Source organism: Ictalurus furcatus, chromosome 2, assembly GCF_023375685.1.
Source record: "Ictalurus furcatus strain D&B chromosome 2, Billie_1.0, whole genome shotgun sequence".
In the NCBI taxonomy this organism is placed as follows: domain Eukaryota; kingdom Metazoa; phylum Chordata; class Actinopteri; order Siluriformes; family Ictaluridae; genus Ictalurus; species Ictalurus furcatus.
Window position 1 is genome coordinate 23018220 of NC_071256.1, and position 24904 is coordinate 23043123.

Genomic DNA, 24904 nt, shown 5'->3' on the forward strand with positions numbered 1-24904 from the left:
GTTGTGATGGACTTTAACAGGAAACATGGCGAGCACATCACTCGACACTATTGCCAAACTTATTTACAAACTCAAAAAGAATGGAAGTGTAGCGGACCAACCGAGAAGTAGACGTGAACGAACATCCACTGACGAAGGCACTGCCGACGTGCTGCATGCAAACATAGTCCCTCTACGTATAGAGACTTTTGGGACACCCTGCATTTAAACACCATAAACACTGGATGTGTGTATCTCCCCTGTGTGATCGACTGTCCTATCTGACTTACTTGTCTTCTTGCATCTACTCTTACTTTTTGGCCTGTGGAACATTCTGCAACAAGGTCAAAGCAAAGCCTGTCTTCTCACACTGAATTGTTTATCACTTTAGAGGCAGACTATCTATAGGGCCAGCTCTAATTGCAGAGGTGCACTTGCTTTGGGCCTGTAACATGCCAGTCTATCTCCATGGCAGCGGGAGTAGAAAGAGGGATAAAGTGACAGCGTGGCCAGTAAGCTACACCCTGGTTCAGTTTTTCTCTCTCTTTGTCGTGAGCTAAAGCGGGATCCTCCGAGAGTCCCATGAAAGTTTGACGAGAATTTGACACAGAAGGACTTATTGTTTTCTGCCTGTCAGAATAAAAAGGCAGGATCATCAATCAACATAGTGCTCTGATACGGCCAGTGGTGTGTGTGTGTGTTTGCCCACGTGCTCATATGTACATCTGCATGTCGGTGTGTGTGTTTGGAATTGTTTCTGGTAGAGAGTAACCCAAGCTTTATTGCTTGTGCATCAGAGATATTTTTCTCAAGCCTGTCACTACTGACAGAGGATCTCTCTCTCTCGCTCTCGCTCTTTCTTTCCTATTGTTTCTTTCTCTCTGTGTGTCTCTCTCGCTCTAATTATCATTTAATTAATATGCCTTAATGCAAATTACATCATCCACCACTGTTGGCATTTGTCAGTTGTGTGTGTGTGTGTGCGTGTGCGTGTGTGGCCCACTGTTTTTGTGCACTGAGGCAGTTGTGTTCAAACTGAGGCTAAAGGTTTCCAGTCATGCTAGATTAGCCATGGCTAATCACTGCTTCAAAGGCTCTGAGCGCATGTGAGGGAAAGGCCGGGGTGTAAATACTTGTTAGACTCTTGCTTAGCGCCCTGTAAGCTGCTCTTTATCGACTATCTTTGTGAGTTGTGCTCTAGCATCGGAAACAAAGCCCACGGTAATTAATCCTAACAGCTCTGGCACACCCCGACCTGCCATGTGTTATTCGAGCCAGCACATTATAGGCTCTGAGCACTAAATCCATCATTAATGAGAAGCCTTCATGGTGGTAAACATGTCATTAGCGGAGAACGGCTGGCTGCCTTGGTCTTCATCATTCAATTTAGTAGCTGAAAAGACCACTCGACCATAAATGACACAAAATGGATATGCGTGGCTCATGCACATTCATGTGTGTTTGTGTGTGACTGTGAGCAAAAGTATCTCCACACTTGCTTTCTGTGGACTGTTTGGAAAAACCGGGTCCAAATCCAGTGCCGTGATGAAAATATAGACAAAAGTAGTAATCACAGGCAAATCCGTAATTGTAATACAGATAGTACAGCTGTTCCTGTTCAGGGCAGTGGTGGATCCAGAACCTATCCCATGAACATATAAGATAAATGAAATACTTCATATCCAGTGGCTTTGAGATCATTCATTCATTCATTTTCAATAACCATCACTCTCCTATCACTTTCCTAATTTCAGTGATTGATTTTTTTTTTCTTTTCTCCACCCCACTTCTAAAAGAATTTTGCGTCATATGACGAAATACAGCATGAATTTTATATGCAGTCCGTACAGGATTTCGCTCAGATATTTAGTGATTGCCAAAAATGCTTGATTTTTGCTGTGGCTTTTTGCAAAATTTTTGATGCAACTTGCTAACTTTTCTTGTGCTTTTTTTGCGGAAAACTATTTGAATTGGCGAAATTTGCAATTGCACGAAATTGGTTTGCTCAGTCGTTCGCAGTGATGTTTGTTGGTAAATGGGACCTTTTAGCTGTACTCATGTTCGACACACGTGAATCGTAGAGGGCTTTGGCTGAATGCAGGTTGTGATGATGTCATATGATGCGTCTTGGCCCAAATCTGCTTGATTTTGCGTTAATGTTTGCGATTGCAAAATCCTGGATTGATTGTCATATGTTACATTTTTGGGGTTTGATATTATTTACATTTTTCCTACTTATTATATTAATTGGCAGCAGTCTGGCAAGCTCTTTGAAGCATTATCATTGTACCCAAATGTAACATGTAGCAAGTAAGGCCGTTCACATTGTTATACTAAATGTTCATATGGTAATATGCTATACTATGTCATCATTTCCATATGGGTACATGACAGCACTTCTTTTTTTCTTCTTCATTTTTACATACGTACTGAGAAAATCTGACCAAAATAGCAATAGAAATAATCTAAATAATCAGAACTAGCCATGGAACAAAAGTTCAATGCAGTTAATACTATGCATGATGTTACATATGCTAGGGCATGGGTGCCTAGGAAAGACCAGATAACTGACATCTACTGGAGTGTGACTTTTTTTTCTGGCTTCATTTTATTTATTTATTTATTGCTTCTGTTCACACTTCAGCGACTTATCAAACACTCAAACACACCAGAGGCCAAGTGGGTCACTGTCTTACAGTAACACCTGTGAATCATGTTGAAATGTGAGCTTCAGTCTTAAACATTTGGAACAGTACACAAGACGAATAGAGTAAGGGAGAGAGAGAGGGAGAGAGGGACAGAGAGAGAGAGAGAGAGAGAGGGACAGAGAGAGAGACAGAGAGAGAGAGAGAGAGAGAGAGAGGGTGGATCAGGGTGTCTATCCACTGACAGGTTTATTCACAGTTTGAGTTGATGACAGAAGAAGAGAAAGGATTAAGCAGTACATCTGCACTCCCTCTCCCTCTTACACACACACACACACACACACACACACACACACACACACACACAATCCTTCAGCTTCTTCTAACACTGATCACCTGAGTTTATGTTCTTCAGTGTTAAAGCACTGGTTTTATGTTCTGCCAAATTCCAATCCAGGTTTCACATCCATGTGGGAGCACTATAGTGCATTAGGGACAGTGGTAGCACAGTGGTTAAGACATGGGGCTACTGCTCAGAAGATTGTGAGTTTAAACACCAACACTGCCAAGCTGCCTCTGTTGGGCCCTTGAGCAAGGCCCTTAATCTAGTTTATCTGGATATGGGCTTCTGCCAAATGCTGCAAATGTAAATGTAGAATAAGGGACATAGTGCTCTTAAAATGGCTGACTGTCTCTCATGTTTGGCCACCTGACCAGTGATTGAAGATATTCTACGAAGCATTTTAGTATGGCTACTCTTACCATTGCTACACTAGTGATGCCTAACTCTACATGTCCTTCTTTAAAGAGTCTGCTTTAATTCAGCAGGTCCAGATGAATTCTCACTTTTCTCAATCTCTCAATTTCTCTGACTCCACTTCGTTCTTCGTTTAGGTCCTCCAGGTACATTGGGGTAACAGTACATGGCCAGCTGTTGTGGAACATTCCTCAGCCAGGCGCTTCTTATCATTTGGCTCAACCATTGCAAGTCATCGCTGACTAAACCACCAGCTTGTATTGTTAAATAAATGACTGCAGATGATGCATTAACCCAAGGTTTTCCCTAAGTGTTCAGAGGACTTTGGTGTTGTCCGGGTTGCGGGGGGGAGGGGGGGGTAGACGAGAGCTCCATCCAGAGGTAGGGCATCCGAACGGATCAGGCAGGTCTGGAGAGCAGAAAGGATCAGGATCTCTAGTATCTCCAGTAGATGTAGACCGTGTTTTCAAAAATGCCCTGAGCTTCTTTTGGGATGCTCTTTTTTATGTGAATAAATGCTTTGACCAGCAGTTATCATCATGTAAAAAATTACATATCTGACTGAATATCTATGTAAGTTATCTCAGTTAGCAATTACTTTAGTTGTAAAATATTCTACATTAGTTGTATAATTTCTCTATCTGCTATTGCTGTTGTTAACATCCAGAAGAATTACTCCTTGACAAAAAAAAGTTTATACTGCATTTATTTTTTGTTGAGGCTTACATAATCAATGGCTTTCAACTTGCTTATCCGAGACGATGGCTGTAACTACCATCCCGAGTTGACGGTACAGAGAAATATCCAATCAGCTGTTTGATTAGCTGTCAACAGATCTCACTGTCACACACCAATCACACACATGTTCGTCCAAACATTGATTGTTGATTGGCAGGTCATTCCTGTTGCTAGCTTAGCTTTCTGTTTGAGATCAAGCCACCTCTCTGTTTTTTTTTTTGTCAGCGCATAGAACTCTCACTGTTGTTTTTACAGTCATTCTGCCTTTTTACGTTTATTCGGCTTAAGACGGTCCACAAAAACACTTAGGCGTTGTGCTTAAGCCTTTCTATGGTAGGGATTCTGCGTTAACCTAAATGAGCACACATTACATCCTTCATAATCTTACTCCACTCCACTGGTTTAATATAGCTTACAGAGTAACCAAATAAAGGTTAGTGGCGGAATGAGTTGCTGATTTGTTCACCCTGCAGATTCCCTCACAGGCTTTGAGAAACATCTGAACGCTCAGCCTTTATGAGAGCAAGTGGACATTACTAGACCTTGGAGTCACTTGATTTGGTTCTTATAAATTTAGCTCTATATACTGTATGAGGTCATTCCCTGTGGCATGCTAAATGTGACAAATGTGAATAATGATAATACAAGTGATAATGGAAATGTATCAAATAATGGATATTATTTCAATTTAAGTGTAACCATTACCTACACATATTTTCTGATCAGCTTACACATAAATTTTCCGCTTATAATAACCAGGCTATTTTACTTACCTGTTTTTCCAACTGTAAAATCGGCCACTTTATATTCACACACTGTATACTCGCCTAGTCTCTTATATGCTAATACGATTTTGGCCATCACCTGCAGTTATTATGCACTTGGTTTTGGTCAGTTGGCAGAAATTTAGCTTCTACTTGTATGCTTGTTTTGGATAAAAAAAACAACAACAAATGCTAAAGAAACAAATGTAAATGTGTGTTGTTCCAGACCACATATTAAATTTATCAGGCACTGCTAGCTTCTGGGGATGTCTGTCTCTGGCTTTTCTTTTTACCAACAGCAAAACATTCTAATACCCTGAAGTTCCATGAAGAAGAATAAATTATGTTCTGTCATTATGTTTGGTTATTTCTCATGAATTCAATTTGCTGTTATATAGAACCTACAGACTAAATGAGAAAGAGAATAAAAAGTATGATTAGTTTGGGAATGTAACAAGGCTACTGGTTGTTATTGACATTGCCTGTGACATAATCATTTGTATTCACTTTAGATGAGTTTAGGTTTTTTTGGATGTAAAAATAAATAAATAAATAAATAAATAAACAGCCTTGGGGTATTTTTTTCTTCTTTTAGAGAACAAACTTCATTAGAATTTCCTTAGCAGGAGCTGTTACATCATCAGTATAACGTAATCAACATAACAGCTGTTTGGCTAACCCAAAATAAGATTGAGCACAAATATGTTTCAAATACATCTAGATTTTGGCCAGTCTGAATTCTTTATATAATATAAAGATCAGATAAAAGACGACTACTATACTACTACTACTACTAAGACTACTATAGCTATGTTTCCATCCACATATTTTTATGCGATATCCCAAAATCCGTGCTGGATGGAAACACCAGATGCGAATAAAATCTCCAAAATGCGCATAAAAGACGTATGCACTCAGTTATAATCACATTTACCAAATAAATTCCTCGATGTACATCAAAAAAAGTCTTAACAAATCATGTCATTGGATAACTGGCGGATGTGATTGGATATTCAGTTCATGTGGCGTATACAGTACAATGGCAATGCATAACCGTACTAACCAACATACCGATCTCATTGTACAGCATCTCAAATGTTTATTTTTCTTAAATGCCTGAGCCAAAGCCTGTCATCGAAATGATTTGGAATAATTACCTCCCAGAACTGTTTCACACCCTTCCCAAAAGATCAGGCATCCGGCTCTGATTGTAAGATAACATGAGGTTAGTGATAACCTTTCGTCTGCATGCTCTGAAGCACAAGTCATTTATTATATTTGGAAAAAAAAAGCCATACTGACTTCCCTGAGTGCAACAACTTTCAAAACTTCCAAACCTTTTACATTTAAATTGGATGGAAACATGACTTATGGTATATACAAGATGGCAAGCTTAATAGAAATCAATGTGTTGATTTAATTCAGGTCAGACTGGCCCAATAATAAACATCTCTGGTTAGTTGGTGCTCATTAGGATGGTCCTACCCTGAATGCTCAAAATATGTACAATGATGACCAAGCTAACCAGATTCCCAGAAGAATAGAAAAGCCACGTCTAGCAGCAGATCTGGTGGATTTGCAAGCTCTTGTTCAGTCTAGACTTGAGAACTCGCTTCCAAAATAATCTTCCAATCTAATACCAATGTCTCCTGTGCATTCACAACGAAAACAAAGCCCTCTGTGTGTGGTCTGTGGCGACAGAGTTCAAGTTTATGTGTAGGAGACAGAGGGTTCGTTCAGACATGCTGGCATGTGTTATTGATTGTGAGTAATGATTGGTCAGTCTGCATTAAATGTGATTCAATATTCAGAGAGGCTGCTGAAAAGCATACGGAAAGGTCAAGCTGTAATATTTTAACACACACTGGGAGGCTTGCTCTCACACACCTCTAATCACATACACACTTTTATTCAGTCGCTTCAATCAAATGGAAGAGAAAGCCTTCATTTACCTATAGGAATATAAATTTCTGAATTCACGCATTGCTCTCAAAGGTCCAATTGAAACATATTCTGTCATTTCAGGCCTTTATATTTGGCAAAATAATATTTGCTGATGCAAGGTTGATCATTAATGTCAATTAAACGCATCAGTTATGCTCTTATCGGCCAGTTACCCACATCCTGTTTGATATGTGGGTATCTCACTTATTACAGTGGAACTGTATGCTGTTAATTGAATGCTCTCTCTCTCTCTCTCTCTCTCTCTCTCTCTCTCTCTGTGTGTGTGTGTGTGTGTGTGTGTGTGTGGTTTGCATCTTGTGGTATGGCCTCTATATTGCTGCACGAACGGTGGATTGTGATACCTTCACCCCTGACCTGTGAAGGTTGTTGGTGATGTCACTGACTGTTGCTTTTGGGTTTTTTGTTCACAGCTCTCACAGTGTTTCTGTCATCAACTGCTGCTGTTTTCCTCAGCTGACCTGTTTGATGTCTGGTTGTTAATACACCAGCGGTTTCTTTCTTTTTCAGGACAGTGACCAATTATTGTGCAATGGCTCTGATAGATTTTCCCTCTTTTCTCAGCTTCAAAATGGCTTGCTTTCTACCCATAGATGGTTCTCTGGTCTTTATGTTGGTTTATCCTTTTTTAACAACAAATGCAGTTTTCACAGACGTACAACAAAAGGGCAACAAGAAACACCCGTCAGCCACGTGTTCCAATATTTTTGAGCCCTTGAAAAACGGGTGGATTCAAACAACAGTTGCTATATTAATATCAAGAAATGAAAGCTGAAATTCTGCTCTATCATCTCATATTCATCTTTTAACCTTAAAACCAAATGTATTCAGTGTATCCAGTGTAAAAAAAAAAAGAATTGGCCATGCCGTTCTAATACTTCTGGAGAGTACTGTAGAAACTTTACATCAGAGTACGCTGCTATGAGTTACCACTCTTATTTTGCTCAATAAAAATAGCAGAAAAGGAAAATGACGTGAATCTAGCTGATGATGACAATTGTGTTTTGAACTCTTTGATATGAACTGACCTACTGGAAGCCCCACCCCCTTCCCTGTTTCACATTAGTAATGTCTCGACTCGGTTTTCTTGCTTAAAAAAATATGCCACCCTCCGCTTTCTGTCATGGTAAAGGATTTGAGTTTATTAATGTGAAATAAAATCTATAGATGTGTGTTTGACTTCGCTAACATTACACACACACACACACACACACACACACACACATATATATATACATACTCTGTGAACCTTCAGACAGTGCGGCCAACCCTGTTAGAAACTGGAGTGTGTGTTTATACAGGTGTGTACGGTAGCCACCAGGTGCTTAGGGAAAATGTTGTCACTTGTTTGTTTGAGTTAAGATGTACACACTAGTAAAGATTACATGTACACTTTCTTATTAATTACTGCACATAAAAAGAAAGTAAGCATTTCTACTGTCTGCGTGTAAATCTTTCTAGTGTCTATATTTGAAATAAAACAGAATTTTTTTCCCTCCCCAAGTGCCTGATTACAGATCAGGGTGTTTCAGGGTGGCATAATATGATTCTAATTTTTTTTTTTAAATGCATCCCTAGACTAGGGTTTATTCCTCCAATTACTAGGTGCTGCTTTTCCATTTTCTATTTTTGGTTGCTTAACATATGTTTATCTGAACCCATGTCTTTTAAATTTCTGGGCAAGATCACCCATCTGCTTAACATAAGAAAAGGGTGTGCTGTTTATGGTATCTGTGGTAAATTATATTAGATTGGAACACATTTATGTGGCTGAATTTCATTCCTATGAGGTTCAGTCTGACAAACAGTGCACTATGAAGCTCAGCGCACTATGTAGGTAGCACAACAGTATTGTATCTACCCTATGCAGTTAGTGTAAATGGTGAATAGGAAGCCATTTGGTATTTGGGCTACAGCTGGGTTAAAGATGTCAGATAAAATTGAAGGCTCGTTAATATTTAGTTTGTAAAGGAATTTGACAGCCCCTTTCTCTAGTGTTTATGTATTTATTTGTTTTTTAAAAACCTATATATTTGTATGTCTAAACTGTAGCTTTGTAAAAGGTCAAAAACCTGGAGCTGTCTAGTTGATCACTTGATTACCTTGAAACATATCAGTGAAATGATAAGCATTTCATGATATGATGATCATCAGATGATAAGCAGATCATCAGGTAAATAAACAGACTGTTAGCAGTGCCAAACTAGTCAACAATGATCTAATTGTTTGCACACTGCAAAAAAAAAAAACAACAACAACGACATCTTAATCAGTGAAGATACCTTGAGTATAGTCAGATTTATCTAGTATTTCTTTTTACAAGATTACAGTCAATCAAATATATGATTATTACACCCATTTCAAGCCATTTGTATGCATTTCAAGCTCAAAATAGTTTTGTTCTATTGGCAGGTTATTTTTCTCATTTTAAGCATTCATTTCCAGAAAGAAGCAAAATTACATGCCCACAGAATAAGAAAATTACAAATTCGTAATGAGTAATAATATCCAGAAATAGGTTTAATGATCTTATATTTGGTTTATTGTAATCATTTAATAAGAATTTCTAGATGGATTTGACTATATTCAAGATATTTTCACTTGCTAAGATGACTCTATTTTTTTTTTTGCAGTGCCATCAACATCCAATGTTAAACAGTTGCTCTAGTAATTGCTAGAAAAGTGAATTTACATACTGTATCTACTGTTTTTGGTCTAATGTGGTCTGTGTGTGTATGTGTGTGTGTGTGTGTGTGTGAGAGAGAGAGAGAGAGAGAGAGAGAGAGAGAGAGAGAGAGATGCCCTACCTCTGGATGGAGCTCTCATCAACTGGAGGCTACAGTCTGGCGATTGCTTAGGATGGTACCGCTTGAAGTATTATGGAAATGGTTTTGGACCTCAATTCCACATGGACATTCTCGCTGTGGTTGCTGGGACTACGGTTGCTGCTATGGCCTTAGGACTGCAATTACCACATACAATTTTGCACTCAGGTCTCCTTTAGTGAACAGTGGACTAGTTCCACAAACAGGCTTCATATAAAAACCATAATGAACTTCCCTTTACTTTCACACTATCCGTTGTTACTCAGATGAAGATGGGTTCTTCATGGGGAAGTGGTAGCTCAGCGGTTAAGATGATGGACTTCTGATTAGAAGGTTGTGAGTTCAAATACCACCACTGCCAAGCTGCCACTGTTGGGTCCTTGATCCTCAATTGCTCAGTTGTATAAATTAGATAATTGTAAGTCGCTCTGGATAAGGGCTTCTGCCAAATGCTGTAATGTAATGGGTTCCTTTCTAAGTCTGGTTCCTCTGAAGGTTTCTTCCTCATATCATATTACCTCGCCACCGGTGATGCTCAATAGGGATATATTCACACACTTAAAATCTGTGTCCTGTGTTTATATGTTTCTGTAAAGCTGCTTTGAGTCCATTGTTAAAAGTGCTATACAAGTAAATAAATAAATAAATAAAATAAAGAGAGCAAGCAAGCGTATTGCAGTTGCGGCAGTCAACATATGAGATGACAGAACTATCTCTGGAGCTGTCATTAGCTACACTTCTGCAGAACCAGAACTTCCGTGAATCTAATTTATCTTTCCTTTTCCATTCTACTGAAGCATCTGGATGTGTTTGGGCCTATTTATGAGCGAGAGATGAAATACAACCAGTTTCTGTAATGCAGGGAAGTGTATGATGCGCAGAGGGATGAATCGCCACCTAATATTACAGAGTGAATTTTCTTGTGCAAGGTTCAATATGAGCCAGTATATTATAAAACTCCTATATAATGCTTTTGTTTCTTTCTTTTTTTTTTCCAGTGTGCTGTTTTGTGGTGCACAAAAGGTGCCATGAGTTCGTCTCATTCTCCTGTCCAGGGGCTGACAAGGGGCCAGACACAGATGTAAGTAAAAGTTGCAGAGACTTCCAACTGTCAACGGTTTTATATTGAGCACATCAACTGAATGATCCAAGGCAATCAGTATTAGTGTGTATTCTCCCCCTCTGATTAATGCCTGAGAGGCTTAGATTTACTTGCTCAAATAACACAAATGAATGACTCATGACATTTGGCTTAATAAACCCTTCAGGAGGGCTCTTGAGTGGCTCTTGAGTCCAAGAAAGAATGCTCATCCTTGTCTCTGGGTTGGAAGCATGACATTCCTCTCTTCAGCTGTTGATCAGGTTCGGATAATGCAGTCACAGGCATTGGTTTTCTTTCTATACAGAAAAGGGATATCAGAAATGTTTTCCAACTTTGTTCAACTGCTTTATGGCACTGCATGACCACTAGGGCTGGGCGATATGATGAAAATATCATCGATACTTGAGAACATTTCTACAATACACAATGCGTATCATGATATATAATTTAGCTAACAAACTGTTTGCAAAACAGTAAAATAACCAAAAAAACTATACTTTTCTTTAGTATCGTCTTCATCATGCCTACAAAGACGAAGAAGTTTAAGTTTAAGATTAAGTTAAATTACATCAAATCAACGGCATCCATTCAGTACCATTTAATTTGCAATGATTAAAAATGTAAAAAATACATAATCATACCAACGATATCTCAGAATAGTGTATCACACAATCATTTATCACGATATAGATATTATATCGATATATCGCCCAGCCCTAATGAGCACTACCGTGAAAATATCAGAAATAAAAAATTATTCATGTCAGAAGAATGCTGGAAGAAGCACGTTAGCCTTTACCCCATACCCTGAAGTCAAACATGCACCCAAGAGTGTAACAATCAGTTGATTGTGATTATTTATGACTGATATATTTATGTATCTATATTTAAAATACCCAGTGACCCCAGTGGATAAGACCTTGGAGTGCTGATCAGAATGTTATGAGTTCAAATCCCAGAAAAATATTAATCCCATATTCACAAAACTGTTTAACATAAGACAACTGTCTAGAACTTGGAAACAACTGCTTAGGCTAAGTTACTTGGTTTTGCTATTTCACTACATTACTTGATTATACCTGCTGTCAGAGCTGAAAAAGATCGTATATTCACGTTTGGGGAAACAGGGTTTGTTGTGAAATTTGTGTAGTGTTAGACCCTTAATGTGCATTGAACTATACTGTTAAACTAGGCAGAGCTGAATCATTTCCTATTAACCTTGTTTGACCATGTTTAACTAATGGAAACAGCATAAAGATTATACATTATCGAGAGAGTGGTATTACAGTCATTCATAGTATCAAATATCAAGTCATTGCCTTATAGATTGAAATTGTTTCATATGATGGTGAGGACTGCTTTATAGCCTTCCTCAACACTGGAAGCTGACTTCACACTGTTTACACTGAAATGCTGATGTGTGCATATTTGCATTTGTGTAAATACATTTGGTTCCTGAGTTAACACGTTCCTAGCTGCCAGTTGATTACTCGTGTATGAATACAAACAAACACACACGTTAAGTCTCTGCTTGTTAGCTTTCATACAGGCGTTATTCTGCAACCCATTGTACTCGGAAGTCGATTTCCCAGAATTCTGATCTAAACGCGTTCCAGAGCTTCGGCTCAGAAAAGCATGGATGCCCAGAGCAAGGTCGTATCTGTATGGCTAGTCTCTGAATTTGAGAAACATAAAGACGATTAGTAGATAGGAAGCGCCACATAAGCTCGGTCAACTTATTTGCGTATCTTTTCTTGTAAAGAATTATGTCACAAAGGTCTTATCATGTCAGTCAAATTGAGATGAAATCGATAGAATTCCATTGCAAATCTAACCTGGCAAAGCTTTTCACAACAAAAGCTACATATCAAGTCAAATAAAGTTTTATCAAGTAGAACATGATGCAAAGGAGAAACTGTTTACCATTTGCTGTGCACTGCCATATGTTATGAAGTCGGTGTGTTTATATCAGATGACTTGGGCAAGATGGATGTTGCCCAAGTTCCCGACTTGGAATTCCGAGTTGAATGAGCACTCCATTGCACTTTTCTGTGTCGGATATCAGGATTTTCTGAGTTCCGACTACAATGGATTGCAAAGGACTGCCTTATTGTTGATGTGTGGTTAGCCATATCAAATCAATTAGTGGTTGGGTTGGTGCAGAATTATGTTGTTTGGTGTGTGGTTGGTGCAGAATTATATTGTTTGGTGTGTAGTTGGTGCAGAATTATATTGTTTGGTGTGTAGTTGGTGCAGAATTATATTGTTTGGTGTGTGGTTGGTGCAGAATTATGTTGGTTGGTGTGTAGTTGGTGCAGAATTATATTGTTTGGTGTGTAGTTGGTGCAGAATTATATTGTTTGATGTGTGGTTGGTTAGGATTTATTACTTGGAATGTGATGCTAGAAAAAAAAATTATAGACCAGCACCAGCACTAATCAGCATAAGCTATCTTGGAGCCACATGAAAGTCATCTTTACACTGTTTTCTTGTTCTCTGCATCTATTTTTTTTTCTCATATCTCCTTGTCTCTTTGAGACGAAGTCTCTCTCTCTCTCTCTCTCCCTCTCTCCCTCCTTGCAGGTGATTACTCTTTCTAAACCCCGCCATATGTTTTTGTGGCTCAGTATGGCAGTGTTTGATTCACTGCAGTGTCATGGTGTCATCACCTTGAAACTCTTCACACCTCCAGACTCAAACCACATGACTCCACTCCAGATTTCATTCCTACTCTCCCTTTTTTTTCTACTTCTCTTTCTCTGAATCAAGTGTTTTTTATTCCAATTTCCCAATGTTTTTAACATTCTTTTCAACCTTGCCTGGCAACATATTGTCTAATTGAAATGCAGAAAACCAAATTTTATATCTTTAAGAATCTCATATGTTTGCCATTTACATTTATAAACAGCTTCCTATGCCGAATAGAAACGTATTTCAACGTGGTCACTCTGTCTCTTCTCTCCTATTTTGCAATAACATTTACTGTAATGAGACTGGAGTCTAAATTATACACATGGATTATTTGTGTTATAACCACTTCACAGAGTAATGAATTTGTATGAGAAGAGTTTTATTATTCCATCAACATTTTATCATTTTAAAATTTTATCTAGGCAGTGTTGGAAAGAGTACAGAACACACTGACTTGAAGTAGAAGTACTGCTCTTACTTAAAAAGAAAATTAGTGGTCAAGAAAATTACTCAAGTAAAAGTGAATGAGTCATCTGGTGAAACGCTACTTTGTACTAAACAAATTGCTGTTTTATATGTCCACAATTGTGCTAGTCAAATTTTTCAGACATTAAAGAGTTGATTAGATCCAAAAATAGCGCCTGAACTGTAGACTTTCAGCCGGAAAATGCTTTATTTTGATTGGGTCTTGAAACTGAATTATTTGAAATCGTATTTTTTTTTTCATTGGATTGCAGACTTCAAGAGTTACATGCATGACTATTTTTTTGTCTGTAACAGTGATAAAAAATAAAAGTCTTGAATTTGAATATCCATCCATCCATCTATCCATCTATTCTGTACCATTTATCCTACACAGGGTCGCAGGGAGCCTGGAACCTATCTAAGGGGACTTGGGGCATCAGGCAGGGGACACCCTGGGTGGGGTGGCATCCCATCACAGGGCACAATCATGCATACACTCACACATACACTACGGACAATTTAGAGATGCCAATTACTCTACAACGCATGTCTTTGAACTGGGGAGGAAACCGGAGTACCCGGAGGAAACCTCTGAAGCACAGGATGAACATGTAAACTCTACACACACAGGGTGAAGGCAGGACTCAAACCCCCAACACTGGAGGTGCAAGGCAAATGTGCTAACCACTAAGCCACTGTGCCCCCGAAGTTGAATATTTTATTTAAAAAAAACAAACCTCATGTAAAAGTCAAATTATACTCATCAACCTACTGTTACATTGAACCATGTACTCAATTACATGTAGTTTGTTCCTTTACACCCCTGGCTCTAGAATTAGCTTAAATTTTAAGTATTAAGATAAAGAAAGCATAAAGCTGATCTTCTGTTGTTCCTCTCATCTTTCATCTTTCTTTTTCTTTAGTCTTTTGGCAACAGGACTTTGTTCCCATTTCTCTTATGAAAATTCTTTCTTGTTTTGTATGGTTTTTATTTTTTAATCGTGACGATGCTAATTTTATATCTAACCATATTAACATGGTTGTGCAATGTTGCTTTTCAGAAAAATGTTTTGCGATATGATTGGACACAACAGGCCTACTGTTTAGGTGTCAGCCCAAAAACCTCAACATTTGCATTCTATCCGTACCCCCTGCAATAGGCAAATGAGAGCTCTGTTGTCCTGTTCTATATAAGCAAGACTTAGCCTGCTAACCTTGCCAAAATAGCTACTGGAGGGGAAAAAACAGACTGGAAAAGGTCACCCTCATTACACTTATTCCTATGTGATCTCTCTTCATTCACTGGTTATAGTGTGAGAATCCCCATGAGAAGTCATTGCTGCTCTGTTTGGGCAGGTTGTGCTGAATCACCTAAAAATCCTCCTAAAGAATCATCTTTTCTGTACCATGTGAGGCCTAATGAAGCGGTTGATGTTCCATGGCCCCAGTGCCACTGAGACATTCACTACCTGCCGATGAATTTCCATATGGATTTTTCATAGACTGCGTTGGGTTTTATGTGTGAGACAAGAACGAATGAGCTGCCAACTCCCCAGCAATTTTCAATCCATTCTCTCTGTCTCTCAAACACCTTGGTGCATTGATTAAGTCGAGGCTGCAGTCTATCCTGTGTTCGGGTGTACAGTGTTGTTTCGCTTATCAGTGAGGTCTTTATATGAACTTTCGCTGTTATATAGTATAGTGGTGTCTCTAAATTCACTACATCTCTTTCTCTCTCGCTCTCTGTCTCTATCTCTCTCTCTCCTTGCAGATGATTACTCTTTCTAAACCCCTCCATATGATTTTTGTGGCTCAGTATGGCAGTGTTTGATTCACTGCAGTGTCATCACCTTGAAACTCTTCACACCTCCAGACTCAAACCACATGACTCCACTCCAGATTTCATTCCCTCTCTCCCTTTTTTCTACTTCTCTTTCTATGAATCAGGTGTTTGCTATTCTAATATGTCAGTGTTTTAACTCTTTTCAACCTTATCATTAACTTATCATTTGCCATGTAGAGGTGAAATAGTTGGCAACATATTGTCTAATTGAAATGTTGTTTCACTTATCAGTGAGGTCTTTATATGAACTTTCACTGTTACATAGTATAGTGGTGTCTCTATATTCACTCCATCTTACTGTAAATGACAGAGGTGTATGTGGTTTAGCCATAGCATTTGTCTCTCTGATACAGCAGTACAGGAGACACTATTTTCAGCTAAAGCTTAATAAAATTAACTGGCAGAGAACTCAAGTCACTGAAAGGACGCGGGACGTGAAAGACATTTCTTTCCTCGAGTGGTTACTTTAACCTTGTGCTGTCTATATCGAGGTGCAGTTTGACCTGTAAATTTCTGAATTTTGATCTTCTTAAGCTTCCGGGTTTGACAGTGAATTTGACTTTTTGTTTACTTTTGACATGGGTGCATTTGTTATGATTTCTGTCCTGTCTCCACCCCTGTATTGTCACTGGTTGTTTTCCGTATGTGCCATCATTGTTCTCAGCTGTTTTGTGTTTCACCCTTGATTACATTTGTTAATTAAACCCCTCGTGTGTCTATATGCGTTGCGAAGTATTATGTTTAAGTTTTGACTCGGTATCAAGGCTTTTTTTCCAAGTTTACGTGACATAGTTTTGATCCGATTCTCATCCTCGTTATTCTGATCGTCTGATCCTCTGCCTGTTTATGAATATTGACTTCTGCCTTATCCTGTGGACTTGTTGTTGTTTTGTTAAACTGCCATACCTGTACTTGCTTCTGTCTATGCCTCCATTATGTAACTGTTAATTATAAAATGTGTGAATATATGGTTACATTTTTGCATTTTGTTCATCAGCTAAAATGCTGTTGACTAATATTCTATGCCATTTTAGTCAGAGTATAATTGACTAAAATTAATAAATATGATGAAGAAATACTAAGACTACATTTAAAGGATCTTTTTGTCAGAAGACAAAAAACTATGCTGTTATATTATCATTATATCAGTGGCACAAAATGGTCTTAAAATATCGTTTATCGCAATGATTTCTGGGACAATATGTCATCCAACAAAAGTAGTTATTGTGACAGGCCTACTTGAAGGGCCGTAATCGAGGTCTAATTGAAAAAGAAGCGCCACTGTAACAAACTATTAAAGTGTACACACTATTAGGAAACATTTATTAATGAATGTAGTCCTTTGTTTAATAAAATTTTATTGGATAGCAGCTGCTGTGATGAGAAATAGAATCAGCCAATTGGGATGATGCATTTTTTTTTCGTGGTTCTGTTTGAAAGCTACTCGCCAGATACCTTCACTATACAGTAAGCACTGAGTGATACTGAGATACTGAGTTTAAAGCTATTGAAGTAGCTTAATTAAGTTTACTGCAAAAGAAAAGTAGATCAGGATTTATAATATAAGGTATAATTAATATTTATTAAGGTATAATTATAACTGTTTGCAATGAACAAATCAAACAAAAACAATTGAAATAGTTCAACACAACAAATGGTTTCCCCAAATTCAAATGAAAATGCAACTTATAATGATTTCTCCAGTTTCAAAACGATTCAACCCCTGAATAGAATCCCTCACAACAGTAAAAATATGCAAAACAGGTGTTGTCTCAAGCACACCTGATGTAACTAATGCAGCCCTCGATTAGTTGCACCAGGTGTGCTTGAACTGTAACACATGAAATACCCGAACTGGCTAGGGGCAGAAAATTCATGAAATACCTGCACGGGGCAGAAAAAGGAAGCTATCAATCAGATTTCTGAGAAGGCAGGTTGTGAAAAACCCTTGAGTGACTGCAAAAGACCTGCAGCAAGACTTGGTGGCAACAGGCACTGAGGTTTCAGTGACCACAGTTAAGTGCGTACTAAACACAGAAGGTTTTCAAACCAGAACTCCAAGACATACGCCACTACTGACCCAAAAGCACAAGAAAAGCCGGCTCAAAATCATATAAATAAGCCACAGAAGTTTTGGGATTCTGTTTTGTGGAGCGATGAAAGAAACTGGATCAGCGGTATGTCTGGAGGACGAAGAATGAAGAAAGAATACTCTGTCCACAGTCAAGCATGGTGGTGGCTCGGTGATGCTCTGGGGCTGCTTTGCATCCTCTGGCACTGGAAACCTGCAGCGTGTGGAAGGCAAGATGTATTCACTGAAGTATCAGGAAATCCTAGGAGAAAATGTCATGCCATCTGCAAGGAAGTTGAATCTTGGGCATCATTGGACCTTCCAAGAGGACAATGATCCCAATCATACCTCAAATTCCATCAAGGCTTGATTACAGAAGAAGTCCTAGAAGATTTTACAGGGCCTGACTTGAACCCCATAGAAAATCTCTGGTGGGATTTGAAGAAGGCGGTTGCAGCATGCAAACCCAAGAATATTACTGAACTGGAGGCCATTGCTCATGAGGAATGGGCTAAGATTCCTCAGGAACGCTGCCAGAAGCTATGCATCTCATTTGCAGCAGGGCATAACAGCAAAAGGGTGCTCTAGTAACTACTAAAGATGCTTGCTATTTAGGGGTTGAATAATTTGGAAACTGGAGAAATCATTATAAGTTGCATTTTCAGTTGAATTTGGGGAAACCACTTGAAGCATTCGTTGTGTTGAACTATTTCAATTGCTTTTGTTTGATTTGTTCATTGCAAACAGCTGAAAGTTTGTAAATTTTGACAATAAACCTGATTTGCAATGGGGGTTGAATAATTATGATTACAACTGTACATCAAGTGCAGCACACAGCCCACATTCAGACCGCAGTCAAGCCAGCCATGGTAGAAACCGAAATGCACGTATATACAGCAGTTTGCTGAAACTACCCTTCGGATAAAAAGGCTGCTGCTTGTCAGTTTTAGTTAAGTAGCATGAGCTGTGTTTTTGCACACTGTACAATGGCTGTAACAATGCTCTGGCTGTGCTATGAATTCTGGATTGTGTGAAAATGTTGGACAGTAGTGTAGGCCTACTGCCTACTGTAATGTTTTCCTAGTTCACGTGGGCCAAATGAAGCAAGGGTGCTGGCAGGATTTGTCAATTATAGTGTCAATTATACAAGTGCAGAGTAGGATGTGCTGTGATTTTCCATTTTAATATTTACTTTAAAAAAACATACTTTATTAAATATATTTGTGATTTGTTTGATATTTTAATTTACCAGCAGAAATGTAATGACCCATTTTTATATACTCTACTAATGCTCAGATTTACAAATACCTGTAAATAAGCCAGTTAATCATCACTACAGTTGTAGACAATTTATTATTGTATGCAGCATAATATGAACATGGATGAAAGTGTCAACAGTTGATTGACACTTCATTCTCGATAGAGAGACACCTAGGCCAGGATATGGGGTAACCCCCTGCTAAGCTGGTTTATATGCATCACCAGTTATGGTTTGTGCAATCTGCTCTGCAGAACCTACCTTGATGGTAACTGCATCAGATTAGAGTGTCCTAATGACAGAGTTGCAAGGATCCAAGCTATAGTTCCCCCACCAGCCTCCAGATTTTTTCAAGGCTCATTCAAAACAAAGAGTTCTACTCAGCTTATTTTCCTAAAAGGAAAAAGATCTGAGAGTAATGATCTAGTTCCTGAAGACTCTACCTTTTTCTAGGACTGGTTTATGTCAGTGGACTTGTGCAATCCATATTTCCCATTGCACACATTTTCCCATTGCCCAGAATATTGATGCCAAGAACATACAGTACAATTCAAAGATCTGCCCTGTGACCTCTACTTAGCACCAAGATGTATACTGCCACCCTTGTCACTTCTAATGACCATTGGTATCAGTATCCTCCCATATGTGCATGACTGGCTCCTAGGCTTGCTGCGATAGTCTGTGTTACCGGTGTTACACGGTGTTCAGCCACACACCGATTACATCACTTGCCCCGCCCCCACTGTCGTTTTGCTTTTATGTAATAATAAAAATCATTTAGTTGAGTTAGAGAATGGATGCTACAATTAAAAACTGAACGCACCTGCTCAATTCAGCTTGAGCCGAATGAGTCAGAATCACAGCACAGATCAGCATTTTCACTTTTTTATTTAAACTTTGTGTAATTTATTTGTTATATTACAGCATGGTGTAGCTATGCCATCCCTCCAAGCTTTCTTATTAGTTTTGTTAATAAATGTTCTATGTTTAATAGAAGCAAGTTTATATTCGTTTCTTATTTATTTGTGTTTGCTGATTTTCACTTTTTTTATTTAAACTTTGTGTAATTTATTTGTTATTTTATATTACAGCATGATGTATGCCATGCTTATACGTTTTGTTAATAAAGCCGTCTTATTAGTTTTGTTAAAAAATAGTTCTATGTTTAATATAAGTTTGTCATTGTACTGTTTAGTTGTTGTGTTTTTCATGAAGTATAATAATGAACCACCATTGAAGCAGTTGCTGCCCCCAAACTGCCACTAATTTGAAAGTGAAAGTTAAATACGCAAGGGCATTCACCGATTTAAAAGCAAGGGGGAAAAGAGGGGAAAGCACCAATGACAATCAACCCAACCAATTTCCTCACTGTCACATCCCTACTTTCTCCTCTGTGCACCCACCAAGGATCAAACCATCCGGAACACATTCACCCTCCTCTCTCGCAATGTGCCGCTCAAGACACACAGTTCATCAGTATTCACAGAGAATGCTAGCACCCCGGTCACCCCAATGTGTGGTGAATTTTATTATATTTGTCTGGCTGCCATGTGCAGCGTCACCCTCAGTTGAATGCTTAAACCGATAATGGGACTTTTCTAACAGAAGGGCGAAACTTTCCTAACAGAAGGAGTCCGGCTGGGGTGATGCCCCACCAGAGAGAGATAATCAGCAGGGATCTTGCAAGGACTTCAAGGCCGGTGAGCCTGCAAAACATTTCTTGCTGTGCCTCGTATTTCACCTACAACATGGACCAACAGCAGCAGCAGCCATCCAATTCTTAGCGCAACATACAGTTACTTATGCAACTGTGGCTCCGTGAGGTGTTCCCTGTTAGACTGATTGTTTAAACATTTAATAGCTCTGAATGTCTACTTTTGGTGTGAGCCCTGTGTTTCACATTTGAGGACTGCATTTGTTGTTAAAGGATAAACCAATATAAAGACCAGAGAGCTGTCTATGGGAGAAAAGCAAGCCATTTTGAAGTTGAGAAAAAAGGGAAAATTGATAAGAGGCAGTGTACAAGCATTGCGCACAGGCAATACAACAATTTGTAATGTCCTGAAAAGGAAAGAAAGCATTGCTGTACTAGCAGCCAGGTCAGCCAACAGCAGTTGATGATAGAAATATTGCGAGAGCTGTGAAGAAAAACCAAAAAGAGGTGAAGGTACAACAATACACCATTTAAAGAAGAGCTAATGAGCAGAAATATAGAGGCTATATCACGATATGCAAACCACTCATGAGCAGTAAGAATCAGAAGACCAGATTGGAATTGCCATAGAAATACAGAGATGAGCCACAAATGTTCGAGATTAACTTAAGTGATGGAACGGCCAAAGTGTGGCAAAAGAAAGGATCTGCTTATGACCCAAAACATACGAGCTCATTGGTCAAGCACAGTGGAGGTAGTGTCATGGCTTGGGCTTGTTTGGCTGCTTCTGAAATGGGCTCACTAACCCTTATTGATGATGTAACTCCTGGAGGTAGCAGCAGAATTAATTCAGAAGTTTACAGAAACATTTTGTCTACCAATTCACAGAGAAATGAATCCAACCTAATTGGAATGAACTTCATCATGCAGCAAGACAGTGACCCAAAACAATTTTTTTACGAACGCTTTAAGTGCAGTTAATTATTTGTCATGCTGTACGTGCTAATAGACAACTGCTTGAAGACGTGGGTTGCGTCCCAAACCGCGTACTTACCGTCTGTATAGTAGCCGAGATACATGTATTTTTCCCCACTACAGGCCTATAATAGGCAAGTATGCAGTTTGGTTCGCAGCCGAACTCTCTTGTTCGCCATAAAACGTAAAACTGCCGTGTGTGATCGTGTCCTGTCGCAAAATGCGGTGAAAACTCTCACACGACATTCATAATGTGATTAAGGTGTTTACATGTCTGTAATACACGTCCATAATGCGACTAAAACAGGAGTACTCCACCTGCCTTAACTCAATTATTGCTTACTTCGAGTATGACCTTAATTAGATTAAGGTAATTAAAAATGGCTGTTTACATGGTAGTTTCTTAATCAAAGTATGGTCTTAATCGGGTTAAGAGTGGATTATTGTTGTCCATGTAAATGTATTGACTGTCAACTCACCAATGGACTTTATCAAGTGGGAAAAGTGGAAGGTTTTAGACTGGCCAAGTTAATCACGACACCTTAACCAAGTTGAGCATGTATTTCACATCCTGAAGAGGAGACTGAAGGGAGAAACCCATCAAAACAAACAACAACTGAAAGACGCTGCAGTACAAGCCTGGAAAAGCAACATAAAAAGAAGAATGCAACAGTTTGGTGATGTCAGTGGGTTATTGCAGTTGTAGATGCAGTTATTGCAACAAGGGATATGCGACCAAATATTAAGTGTTATTTACTTTCATTTAATTTAAGGGGATTTGTTCCTATAATTTTGCTCACCTTATAATTGAGTGGTCTACAATCAAAGGTGTCATGTTTTAAGTAGTTTCACATATCTAGATGTAAATATTAGGAAATGAAAGCTGAAATTCTGATCTATCATCTAATATTCATCTCAAACCCAAATATCATCAGTGTATAGTTAAATCACACACACACACACACACACACACACACACACACACATATTTGGCCTTGCTATCCCAATACTTTTGGAAGGGACTATATATCTGTATTTATTAGAACCATGAGCACATTTATTTAAATTTCTAAAGGACACTGTGTACATATCAGAGCTCTTAGGGGTACATGCAGTATCTGGCTATGCAGCCTAATGATCTTTTTCTGTTTTTGTCACAGATACTATTTGTCTCCATTTACTTTAATGGTATTCAAATGGCTTTGTTTAGGCTCGTGTTTGGGGAAACATACAAGGTCAGAATTAAAAGTGCTGTATCTTTAACATCTGTCAGTCATCTGCATATCGTAGTGGAACTGGAGGGACATGTCCTGGTCATGTCTGTTTTGCTATTCTTGTGAGGAATTGCCATAGTTATTAATACAGATGCTGTGCATAGAACTGAATCTAACCCTAACTTTAACATTAGTAACCAAAACGAAAACTTTTGGCACATTTATTTCTTTATTTATTTGTTTGTTTGTATTTTTTTTTAAAATTATTATTATTAGTTGTTTTTCTCTTTTTAATTAAGCAGCAGTTTTCCTCAAGGGGACCAGCCACAGTCAAAACTGTCAGATATTCCTATGCTTGTGGGACCCCACTAAAATATAAAAACATGCTCACTCACACACACACTCACACACACTCTCTCACACACACACACACACACACACACACACACACACACACACAAAATTTAGAGCCACAATTTAGAGTCACCGGTCCACCTACTTGTTTGCTTTTGGAAGGTAGGAGGAAACCCACACAAACACAGGGTAACCAACAGTAGCAACCAACGATCAGGATTGATCCCAGGACCCTGGAGCTGTCCTGCTACCCACTGCATCACCTTGCCTCGTATTAGCAAAATGATCACAATTCTTAAGAAATGTTGATGTTCCACCATTGTTATTAGGTTAGGCATTAGTTTCACCTATGTTTACACAAGATGAGAGAACTCACTGTAGAGCCTACAGTGTGTTCTGCATATACATACATACACACACACACACACACATATATATATATATTTATATATATATGTTCATGTTCTGTTGGTTAGTGACACAGAATATCTGGCAGATTTTGGCAGACCAAAAAAACCCCATATCTTGCTGCTTGGACCTTAATAAAGCCATGTCTGTTCTGTATTTGTTCACCTAATTACATATATGACCGCAAATATTTGGACTCTGGCCAAATCAGGCGCTAGACTCAAACCTCACTCACAAAGCATTGCTTCATGAATGCAAAACTGGATAAGCAATGCCCTAAAATGAAGCAGGAATTAAAAAAAAAAAAGTTTGCATGATAGAGTTGGCACAGCATCCCTGAGAAAGATGGTCAGTTTTTGGTATTTACAAAAAGACCTTTTTGACTCTGGCAACAATTGTGTGTTGTATGTTGTCTTAGAGGTATATCTTGGTCATTATCTCACTGAAAGGTCCATCCATCTGTACGGCTTAACCTCCTGGCAGAGGTAGAGGTTTTCAGCTGAAATATCCTGATCATTCTTAACGCAGTCGATCTTCAATCCTGGTGGAACACTAGCCTCAAAAAGAGATCGTGTTTGATCGATCTGCTAATTAAGAGCAGGGATTTTCCAGAATCATCACTGTTGCACTTTTGCATCTTTCCTGTTGCCAAGAAACACATCTGGACATAAATGTTAGACTTCACAGACAGCGCACAAGATTTGAAATGTAAACATCGTGTCCAGTACAAATGCAGTCTCATCAGCTGGAGATGCTCTCTGTCCTGAAGGAGAGAAAGCTGAGATGGCAGTAAGGTTGCTTCCCGCTGTGAGCTCCTGCGTAGGTGGTGTGGGCCCCACATGGGCAACTCAGTCTAACACACACACACACACACACACACACACACTCTCTCTCTCTCTCTCACTCTCTCTCTCTCCAATAAAAGCCCTTCCAAGTGAATAACCCTACAGCAGCTTGGAGTGTTACAGAAAAATGTCAGTGTTCCAGATTTGTAGAGGATTTTCTCTTCACAGTGCAGCCAGCGAGCCTACAGTACTGTAGGAGCCATGCTGACTCCCTGTACTATCACGCATTTTTCTCCAATTATTTCATTGTACTTTTCTTTTACACTATATATTGTAATAAAAGATCATTCATGCACTTAATACAATTACTTGAGGTATTAATTCAAACTAATACGTGATTTTAAGGTCAGCTCA

At 38.8% G+C, this 24904-nt stretch overlaps 1 protein-coding gene across 2 annotated transcripts in view; it reads left to right on the forward strand.

Moving 5' to 3' along the window:
- Positions 1–24904, forward strand: part of prkcab (protein kinase C, alpha, b) — a 164474-nt gene that overhangs the window by 50258 nt on the left and 89312 nt on the right. For both annotated transcript variants that reach the window (XM_053653652.1, XM_053653657.1), the window contains exon 3: positions 10669–10751. In XM_053653652.1, the coding sequence (XP_053509627.1) occupies positions 10669–10751 (83 nt within the window). The remainder of the gene's footprint in view (positions 1–10668; positions 10752–24904) is intronic.